At 40.9% G+C, this 13,477-nt stretch overlaps 1 protein-coding gene across 3 annotated transcripts in view; it reads right to left on the bottom strand.

The window, feature by feature from the left end:
* The window catches only part of spock1 (SPARC (osteonectin), cwcv and kazal like domains proteoglycan 1), a 98,308-nt gene extending 88,769 nt beyond the window's left edge, over positions 1-9,539 (bottom strand). For 2 of the 3 annotated variants that reach the window (XM_028589622.1, XM_028589623.1), the window contains exons 1-2: positions 9,449-9,539; positions 8,723-8,857 (exon numbers count right to left, since the gene is read on the bottom strand). In XM_028589622.1, coding sequence (XP_028445423.1) covers positions 8,723-8,854 — 132 coding nt within the window. In that variant the 5' untranslated portion in view covers positions 8,855-8,857; positions 9,449-9,539. The remainder of the gene's footprint in view (positions 1-8,722; positions 8,858-9,448) is intronic. The other variant, XM_028589620.1, reaches the window with a different exon arrangement.
* Between the last annotated feature and the right edge of the window lie 3,938 nt (positions 9,540-13,477).

The following is a 13,477-nucleotide window of genomic DNA, read 5'->3' as shown; positions in this document are numbered from 1 at the left end:
AGCACTAAACACAAAGCACAGCTGATGCTGATGGGAATGTCATTGGTATTGCAGGTATTTGGTCATAAACCAAAGTTTTGGACAAAATAAAATGTTGACCTGATGAAGGTGCCATATGAAAAGTGTGATATATGTAGACTCTTTCTGCAGCTCAAAATTGGCTAAAAGGCCAATATTGCTATAAAGCTATATTTATGTATTTTAGGGTATTTTCCAATGGTCTGAGGGTGTTTGTTCTCTATCTTGGTAAATCTTTAGACATAAGCAGCAAATCAGACAGAATCTCTTTAAAAGAATCAACAGCTTAGCAGGAGCGCTTCATATCATCGCCAAATAGATGGACAGAAAGACAATCCCCACAGAGAGAGAGAAGGGAGTTAAGAGGGGCTGCCATGACAAAGCTGACTGAAGTACACACACACACACACACACTTTATTGATGACAGATTCCACATTCCTCCCATCCTTCAATCCTCCGTCCGTCCATCTGTTCTGCCCACAGTGTTGATGGGCTTCACATGAATGCTCCTCCTCTTCCTCTCTTCTCCTACCATATCTCTGTTTTTCCCATACGCTCTTTCTTATCGTCAGCCAAAATTACACTGGCAATCCTTTAGCTCCCCTGCTGTGTCTGTCTCTCTCTCTATTCTACCTTCAAGCGCGCACACACACACACACACACACACACACACACACACACACACACACACACACACACACACACACACACACACACACACCCTATTTATCCTGGTCACAGGGGACAGTGACCTTTTGTCTAGCCTGTGACCTAATTGTCCTCCAATGTATTTGTGTGCCTGTGCCTGCATATGTGTGTTTGTGTGTGTATTCCTGCCTCTTCACACTCAAATTGATTATATCAAGGCTCCAATCACGGTTACCAGGCCCTGTAAATTCACGGATCGATCTTTCCAAGAGCCTAAGGGTGGATGGGAAGCTTTGTGTGTGTGTTTGGGTGAGCATTGCTACACATGCAGAGACAGCAGTTGGAGAGAGATGTGAACATTTTCCACGAGTCAGTTTAAAGGGGTACGACATGACACAGAAGAATCTCCGTCAGTGCAGAGATAAGAATCAGCCTTGTCTCATTTGAAATCAATAACTCGGAGGGAGGCGTGTGTATGCAGAAGGAAAGCATGGAAAAGGAAATAAGGATGAAAGGAGTAAAAAGTGTGAGAGTGAGAAGGTTTATTTTTAAGGGCGCTGTTTCATCAAGAATTAGTCATGAATAAAACGAGAGAGGGAAGAGCCAGGAGGAGAGTGTGGAGGTGATAACGGTATAAGGAGAAGGTAGGCTTAGGAGAAGAAAGTGAAATGGAGGACAGAGCAAAGGAGAGATAAGAAAGAATGACAGGTGCTCACCCAAGTCTTCACTTAATTGAAGGGAATACTGTATGTCTCCAGGGTGTGTGTGTGTGTGTGTGTGTGTGTGTGTGTGTGTGTGTGTGTGTGTGTGTACATGTGCGTGTGTGTGTTTGAGAGAAAAGTTGAAGGTGACTCCAGGGTTCGTCACGCCTAAGTTGCTTCTCTAAACCGCATCCCGCCCTTCCCCCTCAGCTGCGCAACCAGCCAATCAGGACACACACAAATGTAATGCATAACAGAAGACGACCAGTACATCTGGATGCAGTGGGAAGTTCCCAGGTGTGAATGTGTCGGAGTGGGGCTGAAAAAAGAACGTGCAAGCTCAGCAAAACCCTCTCCTCCATAAATGGAAAAGGGGAAAACATGTAATACAAGCTACCGCACCGCCCAGCTTTGAAAAGGAAAATAATAGTGTCACTGAGGCTGCCTCTATTGCACAAAAACACTTAACTCAAAAATTGCTGTACACATACATACACACACACGCACACACACACACACACACACGCACACACAGTCCTATTGTTTTGATAAAGAGAGAAAGCAGGGGTCAGAGACTAGCAGCCCCGGAGAGACTGTTGTCTTGGAAAAGTGAATATTAAAGATAAAAGATGACAAGATTTAATTGTCACCATGAGGCTGAGCTGAGAAAGGCCACGCACAGACATAGTCACAATGCAAACACATACTTAGTACATGGAGGTTTGCGGCTCGCCAAGATTCTCACCTTGCCACCAGGTCCACCAGCTAATGTATAGACAGTCTGGAGACGCCATGTATTTAAACAAACGTATGAGGAAAAATTAAACACACATCCGATGTGGCTCGCAAAAAAGATTTACTGCATTTCTGTAAACGTGACAGCATGCAAGCAGGAAGGAAGACAGGTTTTGCTTAGGAAACAAGAAAAAAAGTAAGGGAAGGAGGACACTAAAAACAAACAACAGGCTCAGAAGAGTGAAAACAACTTTTCCTCCTCTTGAGGATAAAAGTAGGTCTGCCTGAATGGCAATGACAGCTTTTCTGTCACTGTTTGCAGAGAGAGATTCGGATAAGTGATACAGGAGAGGAGAGGAGAGGAGAGGAGAGGAGAGGAGAAGAGAGGAGATACAAGACAACCCGAGACAAATAAAAGCTGGGTATTTGTGGCAAAATTGGAGTCAAATCAGTCAATCTTATGAAAGAATGAGTAAACCTTTCTGTGATTTTGGTACAACAGATACTGTACATTATGGTCTGTACCAAAAAAAAGTATCTAGGTCATTGTCTACATACCCACTTGCCTGAGATCTCAGATATTTGATCCCAGTCATGACATCAGCAGGTCCTGATGATCAGTTCTCTACACACACATAAATTCACTAATAATATAGGCCAGAATAGCAGAACTGGCTTGAACCAGCCAGCTCAGCAACAAACAGACCATGGTATTATGTGCAGTATTAGTTGATAGGCTTCACTGCTGTATAAAAAGCAATTACACCAGGAGCTTTTTTAAATGCTGGTCTCCAATCTTTCAATAACCTCTACAATAGTTTAGTTCCAAATTATCAGTATTTCCTCCTTTCACTGCGGAGACCACAGAAGATTGAGGTCAGCGGTTTTAACACACAAGGTGAACGAGGTGAAGTAATTAGGAAAATCATTTAGAAATAGTGAAGGACTATAATTAGCAGCTCAAATTGTGTCTATTGCCGTGAAAACACTTCAGGAAAAGCATCCTCAGGTTCACTCAACTTACAAATATATAGATTGTAAATCTGCCTGAGCAGATCGAGAGAGCACACATGTATTACCACAGTGGTTTTCAACCTTTTTTGAGCCACGGCAGTTTTTACATTAAAAAAATCCCGCGGCACACCACCAACCAAAAATGACACATTGTAGCCTAATAATCAGAATCTGCATTTTTCCTTTTTTAAAATGTATCCATCGCTTTTGCAGGCTTACATCGATGATCTCGGCCCTACTGCTTACATCCTGTCACTGCGGGATGCACGCGAAAGGTGGCAGCAGGGCTCCAGACTAACTTTTTTCATTAGGAGCATAGTGGCCCCCAACTGAACATTTTAGGGGCAAAAGTAAAAGGTGCTGTAGAAATAAAGTTGCCTTGCCTTACAACCTCAGCCTATCAGTCAGTCCCCAGGGCACAGACACCACTGCTGTGCCTGCTCGGCTCCGAGGAAGTGTAACGTCAACAGCACCGCGACCGCTTTCGGCTCGCCATTAATATCATATCGCAGCAAACGCTGTCTGCGTGAAGTTATGAAAAACTGTAACCACACTTGAAACCACTTTATCGGCATTTCCGTTTCCATTTCCGATCGTCTGCAGCTCTGCGTGTGTCAGAGCTCTGCTCTCTGTCAATTTTCAGAGAGGACATATAAGCTTGCGCTTACGCGCTCTCAGGTAGCCTACCGAAATGTCAACGTTTAACGTGTAATAAAAGGGGGCAAATTTACTGGTCGCACACTTTCAAATTTTGGTCGCAAAATTACTGCCCTGCTGGCAGTAATTCTATTGTCTTAAATCAACAAGGTCATTATTGCGCTATACTGCCACCTACTGACACAGAATAGTATTCAACCAACCAATTTCTCTGCCAGTCATCATATTGAGGCACAGATGCGCAGCAATGGAAAATTATTTGCAGTAACTCAATAAAAAAAATTGTTGGACCAATTAAGTAAAATCGGATAATTTCCCACGGCACACAGGACGATCTCTCACGGCACACTAGTGTGCCGCGGCTCAGTGGTTGAAAATCACTGCATTACCAGACAGTGTGGAAATCACTGTAGTTACACATTCATGAGCCACAGCCTTAACCCTACATGCTGTTGTTACCAGATTTATACTGGTTAATAAGACCTTTTGTTTTACTGCTGCTGCTATGTTCCAGCAACAGGACCCCCAATATTCACTTTAGTCCTGAGCAGAACACTGTGATGTAGCCGACAACACGAGGCAGCGGCAGGCTTATGACAGAGTTGACTCTGCTTGAAACAGAAACTCAGTCGAACTCAGCACTGCATACAAATGTGTGTATATTCACTGCTGCTATACTAGATTTGCATAAAAAGCTCATGCAAATTAAAGTGCTGATTGTAACCTAAGGAAAAATGAAAATATTGTTGGCATAGATTAAAACGAGTAATTTGGCAAAAGAGCAACAAAGATGGTCGAAAAAATGTAAGATTAGGAAATATTTATTTGGTCAAAAGCATTTAGATCCTCTAACAAACTGAGCAAGCTCCACACCATGTATATAGGATACTTGAACCAAAGCCACTGCACTAGAAAAATAAAATAACACTTTTGAACAAGACAACTCAACTAATCAGACAGTTACACAATGGTGGCATGTGTGTAGTCTAGCTCAGCCAGCAAGCCTGTCCACAAACTTCAGTCTGAAGCCAACAAAATGTCATACATTCCACAAATGAGTCCTTTTGTTAGATGAATCAATTATAAAAGCAAGTAACAAAGACGTTGGCTTTGTTTTGATTGAAAAACTTAGTTTTTTTTAACTGACAATATGTGATGGTAATGAGGGACATTTGTTTTTATTTCTAAAGCATATCTATCCTCAATAGATGTGGACTAGACTGAAACTGTCTATGTCTGCATTACGCATATCTTCCAACAGCCCCGCTGTTCAGAATGAGCATAGGCAAAAGAAAAAATCTAATTCTATTTTCTGTATGTTTTCAAGAAATGCCCCATGAACTTTTTACTATTGCACCAGCTCCCCTGCCAACAAATGGACGCTCATACATTATGCAGGAGGGAGCAAGTGGCTCATCAGGGATGCAGAGTGAAACATGGCAGGCAGGGGAGAACAGCAGAGAGGAGGAGTCATGGGTGAGGGCAGAGTGAGAGGGAGGGGGATATAGAGAGGGTTATGGTTGAGGAAGCACAGGGTCATTCACAGCTCCAGAGACAGTGGAAGAAAATGAGTGAAAGAGAGAAGCGTGGAAGAAAAATGAGGAGTTCATGACTCAATGAGAATTAAGAGGAGGGGGGTGAGATTGACTGACAGAGAGACATGAAGGATTGTGAGCAGATACTGTCCTTCACATGTTCAGGGTGCAAAGGATAATAAATGATTATAATCTGGTGGCCAATTATGACATCAAATCAACATAGTTCCATAATGGAGCTCACTTGAGACTTGATAAAAAAAAAGGATAAAGAACTGGCTGTTTTTTTCCATATATATATACCTATGTATTTTTTACCAACATTTCCATAAATATTGCCCTGAAAGACGTAAGACACAATGATGTACTACTGGTAGGCTGTTAAAATCGTGATCTCGATTCACCCCTGTTCACAATTTAATTTTTAAATGTTTAATGTTAAATGTTAGGTTTTTTTTCTCCTTCAATTAATTTATTGAAAGCATTTGACATTAACATGTTTTAGATAGATAGAGCCTGTATCAGGGCCATATTTAGTTCAATGTGTTATATGTCACTATTTTTGGTAGCCTACTGTACTTAAATGGCCACTATGTACTTTATTTTCTTTATTCATTGAAGCCTCTATGTTTACAGGCTTGTGGTGATGCACAATGTGCTATAGGTGCCAAAAAAATTATGTTTGGTACTGCCACTTACACTTTGTGATAAAAAAATTGTGGCAGAGAATCGTGATATCAATTCTAAGATAAAAAAATCTTGATTCATATTTTTCCCGAATCGTGCAGGCCTAACTACTGGCAAGGTAAATATGCTAGCTCACTACTGAATTCTCTGTCATTTCAATTCATATTCTTTGTAAATTTGGATCGTTGCATCAGTCACATCAGTGTGGGATTTTGATCCTAAATTTTCTGAATTAATAAGCAGCCTCCTTTTTGTCGTCTCTAAATAAGCTGTCACGGATGTGTCACACAGTACGGTTTAAGACCATGACTGACAAGTCATTTCACCACAAATTTCTCACAATTGTCAACTCTCATCTGGGAAAAATCACACAATGTAAAAAGGGACTTTGAACACATCATGATCACATCTTCAGATAATCAAATTTATGATGGTTGATGGTTTATAGAATGGTTATTTTTTTAGGTTAAAATTGACTCATACAGAACCATATTTTCCTAATCTAAGGCCTTGCTGTTTGTCATATGAAAGGGGGTTGGTGCCAGAGAGGGGAGGAGAGAAATGAGCAAAGACAGAATGGAGGAGGAAAGAACACACTGTGGGACAAAAGACAGCCAATGTTGCAGGAGACAAATTGCGACCAGCAGGTTTCCCTATGTGATAGGGCACACAATACACACAGACACACACATAAACACAACAGCAGGTTGGTAGCATTGCTTGAAATATTAAACATAAATGTCACAGCCTTTCCCTCTATCCATTTGCTCCTGTTCTCCCCTCCTTTCCCTCCCTCCTCCTGCTCCTGCCTTCCACTGACAGGTTCCTGTTAATGAGTTTCACTTGCACAGGAGACCACAGAGCGAAATAAAGAGCAGTGGGCAGCGCGCACACACACACACACACACACACACACACACACACACACACACACACACACACACACACACACACACACACACACACACACACACACACACACACACACACACACACACACACATACACACACTCACACACACACACTGCAGGTAGTAGAGCCCTGACTGAGTGTATACAGACATGACTAATACTGGCTCTCACATCGCCAAATCAGAACTGTATAGGAAAGGCCAGCTCTAATAAGGCCAAAGTTAACCCACAGTCAACTGAAATCTTTAGAGAACATGGAGTATTGTATCAAAATGGAAAGCCAGTGGTTACACTACTGTCTCCAGTAGCCTGATGATGGACTGGTTAGACTGGAGATTATGTTAGTTTAGCATTGTTGTCATTCTCCAGCTGAGGCCAGAGACAGAGCTTAGAGTGAGACGGTAAAAGTCAACATATTGTGAGAACACATACTTGTCCAAAGTCTATCCCAATACCAAGAGTAACTGAAGTCATTATGTCCATGACATGATGCATTCAGTTCAAATTCAACCAACAACTTTAGTTTCCCCTTAAGTAGCTGTAAGCTTGTTAAAATCACACCGTCTGGCAGCGTCACACATATTCTCTTCCAGCTCTTCACTGAAGCTGTATAATGTTTACACCGAGTAAAATATTCAAACCCAAGACTGCATGTGTTTTTATGGCTGCATCATTTCATCGAATGGAAATACTCTAGATGACTAGTGCAACGTTTTATACACATTTCCCCCAAAATTCAGCTTGATGTATCTGGTATCTTTGAGATTGAACAATGTGGCTGCACAGCAACTGGCTGGATACACGCTTTTCTTATTTCACAATAATTAAGCCTACCTGTTGGTGTCACTGCAGAGAATCCTACTTAGACTTTCAGCATCTTTGTATGAAGCACCTGCTGTATTCACTAAGTTGTTCTTAATTCAAAGCTTCAGGCCATTTTTTAGAGCATTTCATTGGCATTTTAACCATAGCAATCAAGGTTTCAAACCTTGACCGAATCTCAGACAATCATGGTGGTTTAGCCAAGAGTGAGACATAAATGCTTACGCATCAATATGCATCTGTATCGACTCATTGAGTCAGCTGGCCCACAGTCAACTGAAGAGCTAACATGGCCACTTCTCAGTAAACAATATCATCCAGCTTAGGCCTGATATCCCTAAAGACTTGAGCCTCAGTGATTCACCATAATGGATTTACATCTGAACTACACACAGACATCTACACATATGCACTCCTGTGTAGACAATATACTTTATATATGTATAAAATATTATACAAAACCTAAACCATTACTGCACACGTTGGTCTTTACTGTATGTTATGAAATGCAACTGGACTTTCAGCTGTAAGTCACAAACTCACTTCTTGTGATTCTGACTGATATAGATGATCAATTATCAAAAGTTATAAAAGCCCACAACAACATCAACATTGGCAAATAAAAACAATTTGGTTGGGGAAATAATTCAGTCAGTCAAATCATAAGCTATATATAAAGTTATTTTTTCTTTCATCATATGCAAAAGTCTGATGTTCTCTGTCTATGAGTCTGCTTTCAACCAGGATTCGAACCTGCTGAGTTTCTAAAAGGTGGATTATGCCTGCTGGCGAGTGCTTAAGTGCTCACAGGGTGTATCAAGGGCGTAGCGCACGCGCGCGCGCAAACGCACACGCACACACACACACACACACACACACACACACACACACACACACACACACACACACACACACACACACACACACACACACACTGTAGCTAATTATGATGCCCCTTTCAGCTAGATGTTGTGTTTCTCAGGTAAACTCACATCTCTGAATCTGTTCCAGGATCTGTCCTTAAACTGAGCCACGGTGCTCAGCCATTTGTCGTTATTGATACCGGAGACCGCTGTTTCTCTGCTCAGCAAGAGAGCCACGACAGGTAGCAGAAAGAAGAACATCTTCTAAAGGGAAAGACAGACAGAGAGAGAGAGAGAGAGAGAGAGAGAGAGAGAGAGAGAGAGAGAGAGAGAGAGAGAGAGAGAGAGAGAGAAACATAGGGACATAAAATGGATAGAGCCATTCAGAGTGGGAAAACAGAAACACAGGAGCCTGCAGCAAAGTGTTAGATAGCAGAATGAAGTAATATAGAACACTTTATAGAACACATATTGTGACGCATAATGGCTCAGAATGTCAAAACAGAATGTAACAAGCAGCTAAACGAACCACAGTTTATGACGGTGGAGTGCTCTTTTTATCAAACTGCTGATCCATCTAATCGGATAATAAACATTGGAGAGTTGTCACCGCGGCAGATGGGGCGCACCGCGAAACGATTAGCACGCGAGCTTCCCCTCCGCCAATTTCAAAAAGCAATTAGCGGCGTTCAACACTACTGCCGCCCCCACGGAGCTTTGTCTCGGCTCTCATCTGCTTTCTCCTCCGTCCAGCGGCAGCAGCACCATAAAAGTCGACAACTACTCACTTTCATTCCCAGTTTACATTTCTTTGTTTAAAAGCCCACCGACGGCCAGCATCGGTGCTTTACCTACCTGGGATAGAGTTCGCTTGTTTCCAATGTATCTGATTCCAAGGGAAAAATAAAGTCCACGGACCCGGGCACTCCGGTGGCACCTGACTGCTCCTAGGATAGACTGCAAAAAGAGGAGCTGCGAGGACTAGAGGACCGGGAGCTTTCTCCTCCTCCTCGGTCACCAGACACCGCCTCTCTCTCTCTCTCTCTCTCTCTCTCTCTCTCTCTCTCTCTCTCTCTCTCTCAATACGCGCTCACCGTGTCATTGATTTTCAGCAGGGGTCTTTAAACACAAATTTCATTTTAGTCACGCGCTTCTGTTGTGGTATTCAAGCTCGTGTCCACTGTAGTAAATACAATTAGGATACATAAACCATAAAATCAGCGCTGTGTTGGTGCTTGAAACGTCTCCAGTTTCAGCTCCCTGAGCGGATATGCTTTTTAGCACCATGGACAGAGGCAGGCCACATAAAACGCTCTTTTTCATAATGAAAACACAATTCATAAATGGGCCACATAACCAGGGCTTTCATTTTGGTGGGGAATAAAACGATATATGTTGAAATATTTAATACGTAACTCTCTGCTTTGCTGCGTCTGGGTTTTCTTCGCTTTGGTAACACTCGTCTTTCTCTTTTTTTTTTCTCTCTCTCTCTCTGCAAGATGTGTGTCTGGATGTGTTGTAGTTCAGTGAGAAGATTGTTTCTGCTGTTCACTAAAGCTTTGGCGTTAGTTTTCGTGTCTGTGGACTGTCTAGTGGCATCACTCTCCTTTATGTGTGGTTCAGTTCAAGCCTGTTTTATTGACTTGTTTTGGCACAGAGAGAGCCAGGAGTTTGGTACAGCTCCTTATCTCCCTGTTTCACATAAAATCCCATTCTAACTTTTCTGGCTGACACCACAACTCTGTTTTGTATAGCTTGCACTTTTGGAAAGTATTACCAGTATTAATTTAGTCAAGAACAGTAGTCAGAAGAAAGTCGTTTCCTTTTGCAATTCTGGATTGATCTTTTCCTGCTAGGTTGTTAAACTCAATGCCCTTGCAAGGCAGGTTTGGTTTTATATTTATATGGCTGGATTTGATTTATTTTAATGAGTCTGGATTGTTCTGTCACCCAAAGTTGAGTGTTGTTTGAACGCTGAACTTTTTTTCTCCAGGGAAACTAAACTTTATAGATTTTTATTTGTATTTACCGTTCTTGGTCCAGAAACAGAACTCATTAAAAATGAAACAGGTTAAAGAAGTAATACGCACTAATATAAAATTTTGTTTGCTGCAGTGCAAAATTGTGAGGTCCAGTCAAGTGACCTCCTAAACCTTTATTTATGAAATACTTTAATATTTGTTTAATATGTATCCCCATTATGTAATGTTTTAAGCAATAATTGTGTGGAGAATGCTCATCACATCAACGAGCCTTGCTGTGTTTTGGAGCCTGGGTGGTGCCTTCAAAATATACAAAAGCAGAATAGTTCGAGGAGGCCTGTGAGGTTTAATGAAGCCATTAAACACTGCGGGTGGAGGAGCTGTTCATGGTTGCTGAGAGTTTTTAACCCCAGCTGCTAAGTTGAAAAACAACTAACACAACAGAGACTAAATTCATTTTTTTCATTTAACTTTACAAGGATTACAGTTTAGGGTACAAAAACAGTAACTTCTGTACATAATATGTAGAGAAGTAGGCCTAGTTATTGGTTATGTGCCATTTACAGTAGCAGCTGATTCAAAGTTATTCATTGTATTAAGAAAGTGGTCCGTATGCAGATTCACATATGTGGAGGAACTAATTAGATGCCGGTTAAAAACTTTGTGTTTAGAAGCCTGTTTTTATATATCTTATTAATAATTAGCAGTAAGTTCCCAGTTTTAGTGTGTTAGCACAGTAGGGATATTTCCCCCCTGATCTGCAGTAGTCTATCTCTTCTATTCAGTCTTTCTGGACAGATAGAGTGTGATAATATGAGATCAAGGTAAAGGTAAAGGTAAAGGTACTTTATTTGTCACATACACGTACATGTAGCGAAATTCATTCTCTGCATTTAACCCATCCCTCAAGGGAGCAGTGGGCAGCCAATGACAGCACCCGGGGACCAACTCCAGATCTGAGCCAGTGCCTTGATCAAGGGCCACTAAACAAAACATAAACGTAAACTGTGGCTGCATGTTTTTTTTAAGTTATCTTAATGTCCTGCAGATATATATATAACATATAATTAACAATGCAAAGACTGAAAGAGGAAGCAAAGATTTTTAGGTCCAAAACCTCCAGCCATTTGATCGTTTGGTCATCGCAACACTTTGTCAGACAAATATAATGACAAAGAGGAAACTACCAATGTCATGACCTGGCTCAAAGGTATGACAACATGTGGAGAACACACGTTTGCTCAATTAAATCAAATGTATTTAAATAAACAAAGGTAAACGTGCTATCAGTTTATCAGTAATGTGTGTAGCGTATGGATGTGTGTAGATGTAGCAATGTTAGAAAACAAAAGGAACTCAACCCAAACAAACCAAGCAACCTTGAGGAGGGAGAGAGGAAGAGTGACTGCCCAGGCACTCCTATGTATGGACACGTGAGCAATCAGTTCATCCAGGTGTCAATCATCAGTCCTTAATAGCCAATCCCCACTTCCCAGCAACCAAAGGGACGTAATAGGCCTTGAGGCCTAGGAGCCGTCACACCAAGACAAAATAAAGCTGCAAAACAATGTATTAATGTTATATTTCAACTCAAATTTTAAAAAGCTGGAGAATATTGGAATTCAAGAAATGTCAATTATTGTTTTTGTGTTTTTAAGTAAAGTGGCTGACATTGAAGTTCTATATTGAGTTTTGCTTGCATTTATATCTACATCTAAAAGAGAAGATGTTAACTCATACTACAATTCTTTCTTTAAAAAAAAAAGTATTCAAATGATCTGGACGATAGCTAACTAGATCCATAAGGGAGGTTAGTCATGACATGTGAGTAAAAGCCTGGCAGAAATCTTACATCATTAAATTTAAGAGCACATTGTTACTGCCATACATTTTTATGGTTTAAAAACACTCTCAATTTGTGACATCAACATCATAAAGCTATTGGACAGAAGTGGAGGTCTGCATAATTCAGGCTAATAATACTTTCCCTTTTTAAAAAATGTCTCTCACTGTGCCATCTTATACTGTGAAGTACTGTGTGAGTGGCGGAATTGGAAAGTCCAATAGGCAGCCTATGAGCTGAATGATTATGAGACACTTGATTTTGACAGTTAGAAGCTCTTACAAGACATTTATATGCAGTATATGTTAATAGTTATGTAGCCTATGTTAAATGGGTACCCTGACATTTACAGTAAATCTGGGTAAAGCTGGGACATTTGGAAATGAGATCGAGCATTTGTCCTTTAGCTCCTGGCAAGTGGCTTATTTACAAATCCCATTTCACATTTTAGCCTTTTAGCTCCAGAGAGACTCTGCAATGTGGACAACACAAATATATTCACTCCAGGGGCTGGTGAGATGTAACGAGATAGCCTTAAACTTAAGGCTTAAAAATAAAAGGTTTACAGCATAGATGACAACCTCTGCATCTTAAATTTTGTCTTACCTAAAGTAGTGAAAATAGTGATGAAAATGAAATATATATACTGTATATTGAGAAAAAACTAGATGGTGCAAGACACAGTATGCAGCACAGTGATCTATTCACATGCACAGTAGTGTAAACTTTAATTGACATCATGGTTGTCTTGATGGATGTGTTAGAGTGAGCATCCACTCACATTTTTTTGCTTGTTTTCTTTCAGATTTAACATAAGCCCATGCTTTCAAACATTAGGAAAAATGTCTCAATACCTTTGTTACCTTAGCATATTTTTTATGCTTTTGAATAGAAAACCAGATGGCTATATATGTTTGTGTATCATGTATCATTTTTCACCATTTTTCATTGTGTTGTTATAGTAGCTAAGTCACAGACTCACCACTCTCTGAGTTCAAAGGCCCACTTCAGTCAGATATTCCAGTGGGTGGGTGGGTGGGTGGGGGGGGCTCTGGAGGA

This window comes from Perca flavescens, chromosome 10 (genome assembly GCF_004354835.1).
Source record: "Perca flavescens isolate YP-PL-M2 chromosome 10, PFLA_1.0, whole genome shotgun sequence".
Classification (NCBI taxonomy): Eukaryota; Metazoa; Chordata; class Actinopteri; order Perciformes; family Percidae; genus Perca; species Perca flavescens.
This window is presented reverse-complemented; position numbering and strand designations above follow the sequence as displayed.